This window comes from Balaenoptera physalus (assembly GCF_965194825.1).
Source record: "Balaenoptera physalus genome assembly, chromosome: 16".
Taxonomy (NCBI): domain Eukaryota; kingdom Metazoa; phylum Chordata; class Mammalia; order Artiodactyla; family Balaenopteridae; genus Balaenoptera; species Balaenoptera physalus.
Genome location: NC_138898.1, coordinates 77,993,385 through 78,011,840, shown reverse-complemented (window position 1 = coordinate 78,011,840; position 18,456 = coordinate 77,993,385). Strand labels below are relative to the sequence as shown.

General features: G+C 41.1%; 1 protein-coding gene across 8 annotated transcripts in view; it reads right to left on the bottom strand.

The window, feature by feature from the left end:
- CRCP (CGRP receptor component) overlaps positions 1-18,456 on the bottom strand; it is a 98,845-nt gene that overhangs the window by 23,920 nt on the left and 56,469 nt on the right. For 6 of the 8 annotated variants that reach the window (XM_082432469.1, XM_082432465.1, XM_082432470.1 and 3 more), the window contains 2 exons: positions 17,648-17,705; positions 12,072-12,597 (listed from right to left, as the gene is read on the bottom strand). In XM_082432469.1, coding sequence (XP_082288595.1) covers positions 12,448-12,597; positions 17,648-17,705 — 208 coding nt within the window. In that variant the 3' untranslated portion in view covers positions 12,072-12,447. Of the gene's footprint in view, positions 1-12,071; positions 12,598-17,647; positions 17,706-18,456 lie in introns of those variants that run through there. The other 2 variants (XM_082432464.1, XM_082432466.1) reach the window with 1 other exon arrangement.

Genomic DNA, 18,456 nt, shown 5'->3' with positions numbered 1-18,456 from the left:
CAGGTCACTCAAAGGAGGCTGAAAACCAGAGCGAGTAGTAAAGGGCATGTGAGGTGTGTGTATGTTCTTGCACAAAAGAATAGACAGGATTCAGCCACTCAGAACAGTCCTATCGTAGTTGTCCTTTACTCAAGACACCTCATGGGGCTGCCCCAACCCTCATTCTCCAAGACATCATTTATAGCCTTCATCGCTGTTCCCACACTGTCAGTGCCAAGAAAGTTCCTGATGGACTGTAAGGTTCTCTCCCATTCCTGGTAACCAGAGGCTGAGTTAGAGCCCCAAACTGTTCAGGCCTCTTATCCTGGCTCATGTGTGATCCAGGTGGGCTCTGGCCAGAACAACTGCTAGAAGGAGGGCTGGTTGGTGGGTGTGGCTGAAAGTTCCAACCTTCTAATCACTTGGTCTTTCTGGTGACCAGCCCCATCCTGAAGCTATCTAGGGGCTCCACACTATATCATCTCATTACCATAAACTCAGGTATGCTAAAAAAAATGGGCTCCTTATGAGTAACTAAAGATAATTCCATCACTCAGGAAATCTCAAGGGTCTCAGGAGCTCTGTGCAAGGAACCGGGAACAAAGACCAAATATATTTCTTATTGTATCACACATATATAGTATGCTATCTTTTGCTCGAGAATGAAGGAAAAATAAGAAAATATACGTATATCTGATTATCATTACAAAATAAAACACAAGAAGGATAAATCAGGAAACAATGTCATTGGTTACCTACAAGGGGTGGAGGAGAATAGGTGGAAGTGATATTCCTCTGAGCGTAACTTTTTTTATAGATTTGACTTTTGAAAGTATGGCAATATGTCACACGTTCAAAAATAAAATTAGATCAATAAGAATGGAAAGGAGGTAATTTAAAACTGAAAGCAAACTGAAACAATGGAAATAATCAAATAAGCACCATAACCACACTAAAAAGAAGAATCAATTCAAGTAACTTAACACGGTATTTGACTACATACCCTCAACTGGGGGCAGGGATGTGGTGGAAGGGGGAAGAATTGGAAACAAATCCTGAACTCCTTTTGGTAGGTCTGTTGTTTGTAATGGTGTGGGCAAAGCAATTCAGAAACCATCTTGGATGTAATAAACTACTTTAGATGTAATATAGGATTGAGCAAATATGTTGATACGGTTGGGAGCCAGGATTCTCACTGAGGGAGAAGGGACATATACATACGGAGTGGGCAAAGCAAGAAATAACTCTGTGAGGAGGTATCAGCGTAAATTCATGATTTCTAAAATATGTATATGCATGTTGATATTATACATATGTATGAATACGCAAATATGTGTACGTATGTACATGTGCATACACAAGCATATATTTCCTAGCTCTGTCCATTGAAAGAGCCAGGAAGCAAAGGCACTCCAGTAGCAATGAGGACACCCAGTTCTCTGAACTCGATCTCTGATACCTTCAGCACTAAAAGGAGTCATGCTCCTCACGGAAATGACTGAGTCCGGGCCTGGTACAAGATAGGCTTGGAACCCCATCCAGGAAGTAAGGCAGCACTTTTGAAAAAATGGGGTTTTGAGGGCAGAATGGAAGATGTGGAGGGAGTGCTGGAGTCAACAAACCCGTTTCGTAACCATCGCAGTAAAGACTGGATTAGGGAAGAATCAGGGGACATTCAATCTAGGGGGCAATTTTGTTAAGGAAAATTTGCATGGTCTCCCTGCACTGCTTATTCATTGCAAGGGAGAAAACACCAGCGATAATTAATTATATAGTATTTAGGTGTAAAGAGTCATGATGTATTTAACTCACTTTAAGATGGTTTTGGGGAAAAATGCATATTTTTATATTGTGCTGCTTTTATTTTTGCAACTTTTTGTAAGCTTGGAATTATTTCTGGATGGTTAAAAAAACAAAAACAAACAAAACAAAAAAATGCCACTACACGGAAAGCGTCTGAGAGTAAAGCTCATGAAGAATGCAGTTTTCATCCAAGAGAGGGTTGGGGTCTGACTGAGTAATCACAGCAGATGAGGAGCTGAGCTAGGTGACCCCAGCTGATAGGATACAGAGGCTGAATCCCAGGCAGTGGAGGTGGGTATGGGCCTACTGGAGATGCCCAATTGTAGCTGGAGAGGTGAATGTCCACCACGAAGCCTGATCCAATAAGGCACCTGTGACTAATGCACACACCTGGCCTTGTGTGGCTTAGGCCACTGTCAGCCCTGGAGAATAAGCCTCCCACAGTGGAGATCTCCAGACACAGGTTCAGCATCTCCTATACCAACCTCATGTGATCCTGACCCACTGGAGCTTGTTCTTGGCTCCATTTCTGACTGTGATCCCTCCTGTGACCTCACCTGCATCTGGTGACTTCTCCCTCCTCCCAGCATTCAGACATTGGCTTTCCTCTAGGTTTTCTGGCTCAACATGCTGTGCCCTCACCCTGACTCCTTGGTTTCTCTATGACTCAGGGCTCTGGCTCCCTGCCCCAGGACCCCACCCTGCCCATGTTCTGTTCCTCCCAGCTAAGGCCCCAGAGGAGGAAAGAGTGGGAGTGTTTAACCCAGAACCTGCCAGGTTACTAAGACCACCCCCCCGACCCCTATCATTGAAAGGACAACTTGGGACTTCTGGTTCTGTGAGCCCAGCTACTGACTCAACCACACCTGCAGAACACTGCAGATACACAGTGACCCAATAAACTGTAAGCAGATCAGTCTGGGTAGCTGGTACTCTATCAGGGGATTGGTTCCTGACTGCAGAACACACCCAGCATGTCACAGCCCATAGCCCTGAAGTCTGCCTGTTCTTCCCCCTCTCAAGGTCGCGGGTGTTTGGGAAACACAAGGAAGGAGCATCAAAAACAGGCTAGCTCAATAGACCTGATGCTTGGAGCCCCAAGTTTCCAGCTAATGGTTGCTTTCCAAGCTCTAGCACATGAGCTCTAGCTCTGGAGCAGACAGTCCTGAGTCTACTCCCATTTCTACTGCTTGCGAGGAGTCCTTACACTGTTGTTTCACCTATTCAGCTTCAGTTTCCTCATCTATGACATAGGGATAATGCATGGTAAGCACCTAGCGCAGTATCTGGAACATGGCTGGTGTGCAAAAATAGTAGCCATTGATTCAGGAAAGAATCACTGATAGATGCTTAAATTAGTGAGTGAAAGTCTGATGAGGAAGAGGATATTTACATAATCTTAAAATATCTCTCCATAAATTAGTTAGTAATTCTAAAAGGGAAAATAATCAAAGGACACTATCAAGAGAGTGAAAAGACAACAAACAAATGGGAGTAAATATTTGCAAATCATATATCTGATAAGGAATTAATACCCAAAATACATAAAGAACCGAACTTCTGCAACTCAACAACAAATACAATTCAAAGGACTCAAATAGACGAATATCCAAAGAAGAAACACAAGTGCTCAATAAGCACATGAAAAGATACTCAACATCACTAATCATTAGGGAAACGCAAATCAAAACCACAATGAGATAACGCTTAATACTCATGAGGATGGCTGTTACTAAAACAAAAGCAAACCGGAAAAAAACAAATGTTGGCCAAGGATGTGGAGAAACTGGAATCCAAGTGCACTGCTGGTGGGAATATAAAATGGTGCTGCCACTGTGGAAAAATGGAAAAGCCATTGTGACAGTTCTTCAAAAAGTTAAAAACAGGGAGTTCTCAGGTGGCCTAGTGGTTAGGATTCCAGGCTTTCCCTGCCATGCCCCAGGTTCAATCTGGTCGGGGAACTGAGATTCTGCAAGCGCAGTGCGGCCAAAAACAAAAAAACAAAAACACACACAAACAACAAAAAAAGTTAAAAATAGAATTACTGTATAATCCAGCAATTCCACTTCTAGATATATACTCAAAAGAATTGAAAGCAGGGACTCAGACAGATATTTGTACACCAATGTTCAAAGGTAGAAACAACTGAAGTGTCCATCAGTAAATGAATGGATCAACAAAATGTGATATATACATACAATGGAATATTATTCAGTCATAAAAAGGAACAAAATTCTGATACCTACTACAACATGGATGATCTTGAAAACATTATGCTTAGTGGAATAAAGCAGACACTGAAGGACATTAAGTACTTAGAATAGGCAAATTCATAGAGACAGAAAGTAGAATAGAGGTTACCAGGGGCTAGAGAAAGAGGGGGAATGGGGAATTACTGTTTAATGGGTACAGAGTTTTAGTTTGGGGTGATAAAAAAGTTCTGAAAATATACAGTGGTGATGATTGCACAACACTGTGAATATACTGAATTGTTAAACTAAAAATGGTTAAAATGATAAATTTTATGTTATATGTATATTTTACCACAATTTTTTAAATGTAAGGGGTACTAAGGTCTGAAGCAGTGTGGGTCCCTTTGAACTCTCTAAACTGACTGGCTTCCTTGACAGTGCCTCACACTGAGAAGACACAGCTGGGATAAAGTCAAAATTGAGCAAAACAGGGAAAATAGAGAGACAAAGAAAGAAGAGGTCTAAATCAGGGTCTTAAAGGGCTAGACCATAATATTTTTGGCTTATAGGTTATAGGGTCCATGTTGCAACTCCTCAATTTTGCAGATTTGGCCTGAGAGCAGCCATAAACATATGTAAATGAATGAGCAGGGCTGTGGCCTAATAAAACCTTATTTACAAAAAAACAGGTGGCCTTTGCCAATCCTTGGTCTAAATAAAAGAGTGGGAGGGGAACAGAGTCAGCAAGCCACCAAATTTTTGAATGTTATTTGAAAACAACAAAAGAGGGAGCTTTGTGAAGTTAGTAAAACCATCCTGAACCACACAACTCCTTCTAAAAGTTCCAGAAAACTAATTTCATATAAAAATAAACAGCAGAAAATTATTGAGGTCAAATTCATACAAGGTTATTATTAAAAAAAAGAAAAAGAGTATAACATTTCTATAAGCTAATGAGAGCACACCAGAAATACGTGCACACGAAACAGCTCCAATTGCAACATACTATTTTAAAACCAGCTAAAAATTAATAAGAAAATGATACATGACATGAATGAACCACAGTAAATAAAGTTAGAAAAACTCATAAATAAGAGTTTTACTTTACTCAGAGTAAAAATTAGAAGGGGAAAAAAATGAAGACTAAATTAGAGGAAACATAAGACTAAATAAATGCAATTTAAAGAAAAATGTCTTAAGGAAAATCGGAGGAAATTTTTTAAAGAAACCATAGAAGAGGGCTTCACTGGTGGTGCAGTGGTTAAGAATTGCCAATGCGGGGGACACGGGTTCGAGCCCAGCTTTGGGAAGATCCCACACACCGTGGAGCAACTAAGCCCGTGCACCACAACTACTGAGCCTGCACTCTAGAACCTGTGCGCCACAACTACTAAGCCCATGTGCCACAACTACTGAAGCCCACATGCCTAGCGCCCGTGCTCTGCAACAAGAGAAGCCACCGCGATGATGCTAGGATAAATGGATATCCACATGCAAAAGAATGAAGCTGGACTCCCTCCTCACACCATATACAAAAATAACCTCAAATGGATTGAAGGCCTAAATGTATAAAATTTTTAGAAGTTACACAGGAGCAAATATTTATGACATTGGTTTAGGCAATGGATTCTTAGATATGAGGCCAAAATTAGAAGCAAAAACAACAAAAAATAGATATACTGGATTTCATCTAAATTAAAAACTTAGGTGCTCCAAAGGACACCATCAAGAAAGTGAAAAGACAACCCAAAAATGGGAGAAAATAACTGTATATCATATATCTGCCAAGGGCCTAGTATCTAGATTATATAAAGAAATCTTACAATTCAAAAATGAAAACAAACAACCCAATTAAAAATGGGCAAAGGAGGGCTTCCCTGGTGACGCAGTGGTTAAGAATCCGTCTGCCAATGCAGGGGACATGGGTTCGAGCCCCGGTCCAGGAAGATCCCACATGCCTCGCGGCAACTAGAGAAAGCCCACGCAATGAAGACCCAACGCAGCCAAAAATAATAAATAAATAAAATAAATAATAAATTAAGGGCTTCCTTGGTGGCGCAGTGGTTGCGAATCTGCCTGCCAATGCAGGGGACACAGGTTCGAGCCCTGGTCTGGGAAGATCCCACATGCCACGGAGCGACTAGGCCCGTGAGCCACAACTACTGAGCCTGCGCGTCTGGAGCCTGTGCTCCGCAACAAGAGGGGCCGCGATAGTGAGAGGCCAGCGCACCGCGATGAAGAGTGGCCCCCACTTGCCGCAACTACAGAAAGCCCTCGCACAGAAATGAAGACCCAGCCATAAATAAATAAATAAATTTTTTAAAAATGGGCAAAGGAGAAGAGCAAAGCTAGGAGTCTGATGCTACATAACTTCAAGATTTAATACAAAGCTACAATAATCAAGGCAGTGTGATACTGGTGAAAGAATAGAAAACAGAACAATAGAACAAAATAGAGCCTAGAAACAGACCCACACAAAGAAAATCAACTGATCTTTGCCAAAGGAATAAAAGCAACTGAATGGAGAAAGGATAGTCTTTTCCACAAATGGTGCTGGAGCAACTGAATATTCACATGCAAAAATGAATGTAGGGACTTCCCTGGCAGTCCAGTGGTTAAGATTCCATGCAACCACTGCAGGGACAGCAGGTTTGATCCCTGGTCGAGGAACTAAATCCCACATGCCACGAGGCACAGCACCCTCCCTGCCCCTGTGGCTTTTGTAGACTTTTTACAAAAATTAACTCAAAATGGATCATAGACCTAAATGTAAAATGCAAAACTATAAAACTCCAAAAGCTAACACAGAAGAAAATCTAGGTGACCTTGGGCTTCATGATGACCTTTTAGGTACAATATCAAAAGCATGATCCATGAGGGAATTCCCTGGCGGTCTAGTGGTTAGGACTCTGCACTTCCAGTGCAGGGGGAGCGGGTTTGATCCCTGGTCAGGGAACTAAGATCCCACATGTCACGCAGTGAGGCAAAAAAAAAAAAAAAAAAAGCATGAACCATGAAAGAAAAAATGGATAGGATGGACTTCATTAAAAGTTCTGCCCTGTGAAAGATACTGTTAAGAGAATGAAAAGAGAAGCCACAGAGACTGGGAGAAAAATATCCGTAAAACACATATTTGATAAAGAACTAGTTTCCAAAATATATTTTAAAAATCTCTTAAATCTCAACAACCTAACTAAAAAATGAGCAAGAGATCGGGACACTTCACCAAAAAAGACAGCAAGATGGCAAATAAACATATGAAAAGATGCTGAACATACGTCTTTAGGGAACTGCAAATTAAAACAACAATGTGGTAATATCACACACCTATTAGAGTGACCAAAATCCAAAACACTGACACCACCAAATTCTGGTGAGGATGTGGAACAAAAGAAACTCTCATTCATGCTGGTGGTGATGCAAACTGGTACAGCCACTTTGGAAGACAATTTGGCAGTTTCTTATAAAGCTAAACATACTCTTACCGTATGATCCAACTATCACACTCCTTGGTATTTACACAAATGAGTTAAAAACTTCTGTCCACACAAACCTGCACACAAATGTTTATAGCAGCTATTTTTGATAACTGCCAAAACTTGACGGTAACCAAGATTTCCTTCAATGGGTGAATGGATAAACAATCTGGTAGATGCAGACAATGGAATATTATTCAATACTAAAAAGAAATGAACTGTCATGCTATGAAATGACATGGAGTAACCTAAGTGAAAAATCCAATCTGAAAAGGTTACATACTGTATGATTCCAACTATACGACATTCTGAAAAAGGCAAAACTATGAAGACAGTGAAAAGGTCAGTGGTTGCCAACAATTTAGAGGAAGGGAAGGAGGGATGAATAGGTGGAACATAGGGTATTTTTAGGGCATTGAAAATATTCTGATGATACTGTAATGATGTCACATATAACATTATATATATAATATTACATATTTGTCAAAACCCATTCTAAGTATGCATTACTGCACTTTCTGCACTTACATTAGGTTCACAAAGAATGAACCTAATGTAAACTATGGACTTTTAGTAACGATGTACCAATACTGGCTCATCAGCTGTAACAAATGCACCACACTAATGCAAGATGTTAATAGGGGAAACTGTGTGTTGGGAGGGGTGGGGACAAGGGACTATAGAGGAACTCTCTCTATTTTCTGCTCAATTTCTCTGTAAACCTAAAACTCCTTGAAAAAACAAAATCTATTAATTTTTTAAGGTGCAAAGGATTTCAATAGGCATTTTTCCAAATAAGATATACAAGTGGCCAATACGCACATGAAAAGATGCTCAACCTTAGTAGCCACTAGGGAAATACAAATCAAAACCACGAGATAGCACTTCACAAACACTAGGCTGGCTATAATCAACAAGAGGGACAATAACAAGTGAAAGATTGGATTCCATCTTTTTTGGCCATGCTGTGCGGCTGTGGGACCTTAGTTCCCTGACCAGGGATTGAACCCTGGCCATGGCAATGAAAGCGCCAAGTCCTAACCGCTGGACCGCCAGGGAATTCCCTGGATTCCATCTTGTGTTGTTGGTGGAAACATGAAATGGTACATGTACTATGGAAAACAGTTTGGTAGTTCATCAAAAAGTTAAACACAGGGACTGCCCTGGCGGTCCAGTGGTTAAGACTCTGTGCTTCCACTGCAGGGGGCATGGGTTTGATCCCTGGTTGGGGAACTAAGATTCCGCATGCCACAAGGCATGGCCAAAAAATTAATCTAAAAAAAAAAAAAAAATGTTAAACACAGAGTTACCATACAACCCAACAATTCCACTCCTAGGTATGTATATTCAAGAAAGGTAAACAGTCACAAAAAATTTATATATGAATGTTCATAGCAGCATATTCATAACAGCCAAAGAGTAGACACAACCCAAATGTCTATCAACTGATGAACTGATAAACAAAATGTGGTATATCCATTCAATGAAGTATTATTCAGCCATAAAAAGGAATGGTACAACACATTTGAGCCTTGAAAAAATTATGCTAAATGAAAGAAGTCAGATACAAGAGGCCATATACTGTATGATTCAATTTATATGAAATGTCCAAAATAGGCAAATACAGACAGACAGAAAGTAGAAAGTAGATTACTTGTTGCCAGGGACTATGGGTAATTGGGAATGACTGCTAACGGATATGGGGCTTCTTTTAGGGGTGATGAAACCATTCTGGAATTAGGTAGTAGTGATGATTGTATAATCTTGTGATTATACTCAAAACCACTGAGTGGTATATTTTAAAATGATAAATTTTATGGTATGTGAATTATATCTTTTTTTTTTAAGATTTTTTTGATGTGGAACATTTTTCTTTTTTATAAGTCCTTATTAAACTTGTTACAACATTGCTTCTGTTTTATGTTTTGGCCCCTTGGCCACGAGGCATGTGGGACCCCAGCTCCCTGACCAGGGAACAAACCCACACCCCCCGCACTGGAAGGCTAAGTGCAGCTTCCACTGGACTGCCAATGAAGTCCCTGTGAATTATATCTTTATTTTTAAAATATGTAAAAGGCTTTCTGGCCAGTTCTGGGCAGTTTTGCTTCCTTTTATCCCCTTAGTTCATTGTGTAATTAAATCAGATTGACGATCCTTTTCAGGGTATGTGGTCTGTTTTATAGTTTACTGAGAAATGATCCATTTACACGAGCAGTAATAAATTGGTTTCAGGGGAGAAAATGATTTAGCAAAGAATATACGGGAGGACTGATCCTCTCATCTCTCACGAGGGTATAAGCTCTTGAGAGCTGGTATGCTTACACAATGACTGATTAGGAAAACAGTGCCCATTATTTTATGAACAAGCCTTGAATAAGTGGCAAGTCCTCTGAGGTGGTAGTGGGTCATACAGTAACTTTTAAGCAAAAAGAGGCAAGGAAATTATTTGGATAAACCTCTAAGTGAGAGTCAACTTCATGTTTTAAGAGTTCAGCGGTACCTTCTTGAAAGATCAATCCCCTCAGTGCTGCGTCTCCCAGAGTGACTGGACTGGGTGTCAGTCTCCATGTTTGGGACATAATTTAACTATCCACTATACATTTAATAACTTTCGCAGAGGCCAAGGACAACGTATAAATAAACAGATTTTTTTTTTTCTTTTTAAAGAATAAAACAGTCACCTGGTCAAAAACTGAAGCCATACAGAAGGACATAAAATGAAAAGCAAGTCTCATAGACTCCCAGCTCTCCTTTCCAAATATGATCCTGGTTAAGTTTCTTGTGTAAATTACAACCTTTTATTTCTGAAATGTTGATTACTAATGCTATGGGAATATTACAAAGACCATATTTCTTATAAAGGTTAAGTCTCCTAGAGCCTGTCAGACTTAATCAGAAACTTAATCAGAGGCTAAATTCAGGTCCCAAATAAAGAAACTTAAAATTTTCTTGAAATCCAGCACAAAATTTAGATCTAAATAGATTCAACTTAAGAAAAAAAATTAAAATTAAAAAATATATATATATGTTAGCTTTTAAGTCAGATTTCATTTTATTTCTTCCTATCCATGGCAAAACAAACTCTTTAAAGATTTATAAAAATAGCACAAGTTGGCAGTCATCTGCAAACAATTTATTATTAACTAATTAAGCCCTAAATCCATGAAGAAAAAGCACCTAACACACTCAAGGTCAAAATGAAACAAAAATAATACAAGCACATGCATGCCTTGACAAATCAACAGCTCCTGGTAAAATTCCTGATACTCAAAAGAGAGATTTAAAAATAAATGCCCTGGGCCTTTCTCCCCTTCTGAGATGGCCCACACTCTGTCTGTGGAGTGTGCTTCTCTCTAAATAAATCCACTTCTTACCCATCACTTTGTCTCTCACTGAATTCTTTCTGCGATGAAAAATAAAAATAAAAATAAAAAAATAAATACCCTGTATGTGTATGGCTGATTCATTTTGTTGTGCAGTGGAAGCTAACACAACACTGTAAAGCAACCACACTCCAATAAAAATTAATTTAAAAAAATATAAAATAAAAAATAAATGCCCTGTTAATTTCAATGTTGCCTGTAAGCAGATCTCAACTGATCTTTAGATGATAAGGTTAAGATGAACATAACTGCCTATTGGCAGGGGTGGTGGGGAGGCTGAAATAACCTGGGAATTCCTAGGGGTGGGAAGTAATCCAATAAACAGAAGCACTGAAAATGTGATCTTACAACACGAGTACCAATTTGAAAAATTAATGTCTATGGGCATTTTCTTCCCCAAATCGGGAGCAGAGTGAATATGGGAAATTAATTTTTAACAATATTCCTAGGATCTAAGGCAACTACATGTCTGGGGCTACTAAACTCTCCAAAGCCTGAATATTAACAAGTTCTTCACATGGTAATTATTCTAATATTTTAAATTCAAAAACTGATGCAACAGTCAACAAATTCAAATTCTTATTAATTAACCTCTAGCTCTTCATATTCCATCCACAAAAAGAGCTACATAACTGTACCTTCTTCATTTTTGGGTTTTTTTTGTTTTGAGCCACAATTTGCACCTTGTGAGATCTTAGTTCCCCGACCAGGGATTGAACCCACGCCCTCAGCAGTGAAAGTGCAGAGTCCTAACCACTGGAACCCCAGGGAACTGCCCTTTTTAAAAGATGCAAACAATTTGCCCATTGTGCAAACGAAGCTCACCTGGCTTCAACAGGCAGAGCCTGTCACAGGGCAGGAAACGGAAGGTATTCAGAAAGGCAGGTGACACGGTCATTCAGTCTGGAGTGCCTCTTTTCAACTGGAGTGAGCTGGTGCCCTAACATTTAAGACTAATTAGTGAGCTGTAAACAAAGCCCATGCCAGCAGAGGAAAGGGGCCTTTAGACCTGATGAAGAGTTGTCCAGGCCGTTCTCTTCTTATCTCTGCTGTTCTCAAGGAAAAGATTCCTCTAAGGTGAGCCAAGTTCAGTGGCTCATTTTAACTTAGAGCAACTATTTGCTGCTTTGGGAGTTTTTAGCCATCTAACAGGATTCTCGTAACTCAGCTCTCATCCTAGCAGGGCTCTGCATGCCTGCCTCGGAAGCTCCTGGGGAAGCAGATGAAATTAATTAGGATATAGCCCATCAAAGCCAGTGCAAGTATTTTACCAGCTGTGTACAGGGACCGTCCCACAACCATGGCAAAGGCCACAGAAGAAATATTTTTACCACACAGAGTTCCACAGTATTGTCCTCTTGGACTCACTCTTCCTCTCTTTAGCTCTCTGCCCTGACAACCTCAGCTTATCCACCATGTTTCTACTTTCAGAGGCACAAGGATTTCTTTTTAGCTTATTTTTGAGAAAGGCTTATTTTTGTGGTTTACCCAACTAACCAGGAAATCAGGCCTGTCGGGATAGAAGGTAAAACCAAATAAATAATCCTCTGAATGTCTGGGAAGTGGCTGCTGGGCCTTTCAACTTCACGAGACACTTGGGCCAGTTGTGCTCTTCTATGCTGGGTCCTCTTCGTCCATTGTCATGTCATCGTTGGTATTTTGCTTCTGCTCAGCCTCTGGCCCCGCAGGGAGGATGCTTGTGACGGTGTGGAGCAGAGCTTCTATCTGCTCCTCTGTCAGCCGTTCTTCACTCTCCTCCACCATCTGCAGAAGGAAAGAAAACCCTCCAGGAGTTACAATGGGGCCTCACAGACAGGGCCCTGCCCATGTTGTTCCTGGTCCCGGCCCAGCCCCTCAGCACAGAGCTCAGGGCCTAGCTCCTGAGCTGCCCGGGGTCTCTAGGTCCTTTCCATCTTGGCTCCATGGGAGTGAGAAGCCAGCTCAAATTTCAGGGTAAGCCGATGTGGCCGCTCCAAACGGGTCAGTGAAAAAAGCGAGTTGCACGTTAGCATTTTTCCTTAAAAAGCAAAGCCTAACAGTTCTCTACTCACTCACACACACACACACACACACACACACACTCATACACACACACATATACACACGCACATGAATATGCTGTTTATGCAAAGAAAACTCATCTCTGGGGAGCGAAATGGCATTTTATATACTTTTGTATATCACAACAAGCCCATCTGTAACTTATGAATAGTATCAACAACTCATTTGATGACTGCCCACTATGTGCCAAATGGCCTGTATATTTTTTCTAATCCTCACTACTACCACCACTGACAAGACCTGTCAGGGAGCTCTTGTGCCTGGCACTGTGCCTTGCACTTCACACCCGTTATTTCTTTTAAACCTCACAGCAGGCCCAGCAAAAGGCAGAACTACAATCCCAAGCCAGACCTGCCCATCTCTAACACCTACAATCTAACACACACCCCGTGGCCTTGGTCATCTCCTAGGAATGCAGAACAGGAGTCCGATGAGTGATGGCTGGGAAACAATCTCCCACCGCCCCATCAAAGGTCCACTTAGAGCCCAGTTTCTGACATGGTCCTGGATATCTGAACACACAGATGATATCCACAATTTGTAGCCTCACCTCGAATTCTCAATATGGTAATTAATACAAACATGATGTCATCAACCACCTCTGTAAAAGCAGTATACAGGCGGTCAAGTTACTTAACCACGCTCACTTGGTGGCATTAGCCATCTATCACAAATAGCTTTCTCAGTTAAAGGTGTCCAGGGTCCTACCCTATGGCATAACAATCTCTGAAATCTGGCAACTAAGACCAAAAGGAATTTCAGAAAGAAATCCTGGCAGATTTAAGTAAAGCATGATGACAAGCTTGGCTCACAATCCTCAAAAGGACTTCAGTCTGACTGCCTAGCTTCACAAACAACAGTACAGAAGCTAAAGAAGCCAGGTGACATGCCCAAGATCAAAGTCCTGGCAAACCACTGGTCTCTTCATTCACCTCAGTCCAAAAATGTTTCCACAACTAGAGAATAATCCTGGGTGTTCTAGAGTAAAGATGCAGAGTGAACCAATGGGGCTTCTTCCCATCATACTGTGAAATAAAATGACCATATTCTAAAGATTCAAAGGCTCCATGTAACTTCTCTACTGAACAAGAAACAATCCTCAAAAGCCCACTTTTACAATCAGACATGTAAAATTACGGTCTGTAAAAGGAAATACTCTAACATACACTGCCTCCAAAGAATGAAGGAGGAGGAAGGAGGGATATATCTGACTTGATAATTTAATCTTGAGGAAAAAATGATCTCTATTTGGGAGAAAAATGTCTCCAAGTTTATGAATAACTGGCACACACAGTTGATGGTGAACTGTTTCCTCAGGGGAAGAGGGTGAAGGAGACTTAGACTGTCGTTAGACCAGTGACAACCTCCCTCCATTATCTGTGCTCCACAGTGGACCAGGGGTTTCCCACAATCACTGCCACCAGAGCTTCTCTTCTCAAGGATGCTGTACATAAAATGAGGACAATTTACAGGCAGGTACATGGAGGCTCAGCATCACAAGGAAAACGTCATCTGTATCTCACAGCAAGCAGTGCAAGGTCTTTTGAGACTTTGAGTCCCAGCTCCTTCTAGAATACCACGGCCTCAAGTAAGAGGTTTCTATCATTTCCTCTCTTAGAGACATTGTATGGCACACCAGAGTCGACTGGTTTGAAAGAGTTTGGTTGTATGACCTCTGAGGGGTCTTTTTAGAAAACCAAACAGAGAGGATTTTGACAGGCCACCTTCTTGCATCCCAATCTCTGGGTCTGACAGATCCAGTTTCAGCTAGGTGTGTTCTTAGCAACAGGGCTGACAAGCTTTACTAATTTTGCCAAATTTGCTGAGAGCAGAAGCTTTTATCAGCAAACAACCCTCAGGGTTAATTAGAGTCGGGAAATTTTCTTTCCCAGTCACAGGAAGAAAACCTGAGCTGTACTAAGCAGAATGAAATATACACAAAAAAGAAACTTGCAGAAACCAAAAACTTACTAACCCCTCTTGGATCGCTAGAGTAAATAATAACTACCTTATTCCTCACCTTTTCTTTCCAACACAGAAGAAACAGACCCCAAATAAAGAAATGTCTCAACATTCCCAAACATTAAAGGGTTCAAGTTGTTCTGAATATAAGGGCAAATGAAATGTAAAAATACAAAGTTTTTGTAGGCAGGTCAACATAAACGATAAATTTTTTATCACAGATGAAGATCACACTGGTTATCAGGGCTGTCAGACTGGGCTGCTGCATTCCAGAAACGGTTGCTTCTCACTCTAAGCTGCCAAGCCCAACCTCCTACTTTCCTCAAAACAATGCAAAGTCTAACAGCAACAGACACTTCTAGCTATCTGACCCAGAACGGTTCACTTAACCTCTATATATTTTGAGTTTTTCTAAAGTAAAACAAAAGTAACGCTTACAGTAAGGACCAAAGGAGAACATAATTTAAGCCATGGAACTATGTAATTCAAGCCTTTTTACAATCACTAAATTACAATAGGCACAGATGGTAGTGCTGTTCAGGACAGTGGCCTGTGAGGTCAGGGGGTTCACGGTCCTGTCTTTAGGCCAGAGGACTCACAAATGGTCCCAAATGAATATATAGCAGGGCATGGCAGAGGTCACAGAGCTGGTGGCTTCCTCATTTCCTCACACACAGCAGGCAGCTGGCTGTGGATCTGAGGATTACAACAAATCATGGCTGAAGTTGAAATGAAAAAAAGAAGCTTCAGTCTCCAAAAGTGAATCCTGACAAATGCTGAATGTTGGGATTACTTCTGGACCCAGGGAGAATAAATGGCTGTAAGGTTAACACAGGGAAATTCTCAAGTCCTTTGCACTTTCCACTCTAGGGAAAACCTCATTTCTTATCCCTTTCTGGTGAGAAGAGACACTGCTACAAATCTTGATAAATGATTTGCTAACCCTTTATAGCCAAATCCCAGGCTGGGAAAAATCTGGCCAAAAAACGGTCCCACTGGGAAATAACACACCCAGTTTTTAACAAGGCCTATCTACCTGTGGAAAGGGGATGCCACACACACCTTTCTCCTCACCATGTAGAAGCACATGGCTTGGAGGAACAGAGTAAGGCTTCTGAATCAGACAGACCCACTCAGCCACTCACTAACCAAGACTATGGTGAGGGCATTATAGGTGACATATACAAAGCCCCTGGCACCAAGTCTGGCATAGAGCAGGCAATCTTAATAGCAGCTAATCTTACCAGGTAATGAGAGCTTTCTACAGGCTCTGGGATGAGGTCATGCTAATCCTCCTCATCTCTTCTCTCCATCTGTCATTAAGCCATGAATAACATATGTTGCTGATTAAAGTTGGAGGAGACATGACATGTGATCCTTAACCCAGAAGGACAGGGATTAGTTTCTTGCTGTTTTGTTTTTTCTCTTTTTTAGCTGAATCTCCAACATAGTCGAAAGCATCAGAATAATGAGGATATAAAAAAAAAAGGATTTCTGTTTAGCCTGAAGGCGAGTTCCCCCAGAAAGGTACCCTTTATGGAAGGAATTCTTCTAATTTAATTTTGGGTGCATTTTGAAGGGGAGAAACAAAATGCTGAGAAGACGGTAAAAGTTTTAGTCAAAAATTAAATACCCCACGATCCTTTTAAAAAAAAAGGGTTTTTTTGTTTTGTTTTTAAGCAACTCTAAATATCAGAGGTATTTTTGGCCATTTTCTTCTACATTTTTCTGAAGGAAATTTGACAAAGAGCTAAATACTTCTAAAACTGACTTTGAAAACTGCTTTATTCTCATTTTATTAATTCTCCAGCCAAACTTTTCTTTTACTTGCAGTTGAATGGCCTGCCTAATATTTGGAGCTTAACAGTACTCTCTGCCCTGTACACGGAAGGAAAGCGCGGCACATGCCAGTACAGCAACCACTGGGCCTGCACCACTGGGCCTCATCTTCACACTCTCCTTATACCATCTCTGCCTTTTACTGTGGCTTCCCCAATTCTAAAGCTTTATGCTGTGACTGCAGTCTAGACTTTGCACGTGTTGAGGTTCCACTGAATGGTTTCATGCGGGGAAACAAGATGATCAAATGTGTGGCTTTAGAAAGTGAACTCTGATCGTGGTGTAGAAGATGGACAGGAGGGGGCTGGCCTGGAGGCAGGGAGAACGGTGAGAGGACAGGCGCAAGAGCCGAGCTGAGAACAATTACAGGAATTAACGCAGTGCAGTACAGAGAGAAGAAAGACCAAGAGGAGGGAGAAGCAAGAGAACCCGGGACTGACTGACTAACTAGGAGATAAAGGGAAGGGAATGACTTCTGGGCTTCTAGCTTGGGACACTGGGCCAGGAGGGTAAGAGAGAGCGAGCATGCGGGAAAGTGCACACGCACTCCATTAACCAAGAGAAGATACAGGAAGAGGAGGTTAAAGGGTGGGAGTGGGGGGAGATAAAACACCAGAGTCATGTCGAATCTAATGTTTTTACCTGGTTGGCAATAACCTCTATAGGGAAGCAATGGCCAGAATGGTGTAGGACACAGGGGAGACAAAGAGCTGCCAAGTCATAGCCCCAGACCCGACAGAAGGAGTTGAATTTTCTCCAGTCTTTCCCTTTCCCGAAGTCCATACTAACTAGCATCAAATTGGTGAGGTTTCTTTTCACTTACAGAATGGGTGGTCTGGCAGTCTTTTCAAGTAATGGCAGTTCCTGGCTTGTCTGAGCTCAGCCTTTAGGACCCTTTCTACATCTCAGACCCAGAAACTAACCCGCCCAAATTCAAGTCTCCTTCACTCACCAGCTGGATCTCAACAGCAGTCACCGGCCTGTGATTCAACAGCTGAAGCTTTTCAGCTCTGTCAAAAGAAAAGTACAGAGCATTTAAAACTCTCATACTCCTAAGGATTTTGAGTCTTGACCAAGCTATTTAGAGAACACTTTGTCAGATAACAAATGGAAGAACAACTTGGAACATGGCCCTCAGTTTCTTCAACTGTAAAACGAAAGATTGGGAGTAAGAGAGTCCTATATCAGTGACTGTTACTCAAGGGCACAAATGTGTATTAGAATCCTAATGGTACAGAAGCTTGGATTACAAGAAATGCATTGATAGCAGATAGCACAGGTGTAGTTTTAATAAATTTTATTTGGAAAATGTGAATAATGCTTTCTTAATCCAAATTATAGAAAGTAAAAGATTGACAAAATCATCTTGGTTGGTCATCACTTAGAAACGGTTGAGAATTCCTTTTTGAGATTAAGATTAAATGTTATTCAGACTTGGCCTGTTATCTTAGTAAACAAAAACAAGGACTCTAAGGGGACAGGAGTTAATACACAGTAGTATAAGACACAGTCTTCTGCCCTCAAAGAGCTTACAATCCAGTTGGGGAAAGAAGACAAATACAAGCAAATTTCAACAAAAGATTTAAGTAATAGTGAAGATACTCGTTATCATCTGTCACAGTTTACAGCTCCTTGCTGAAGGGGTGGTTGAAATGTGTGGACTCTCAAAGATGACAGGACTTGAAAGAAAGCGGCTTCAATTACCACCCCTGTGTAGGTGACAATTTCTACATTTCTCTCTCAATCTGACCCTGGAACTCC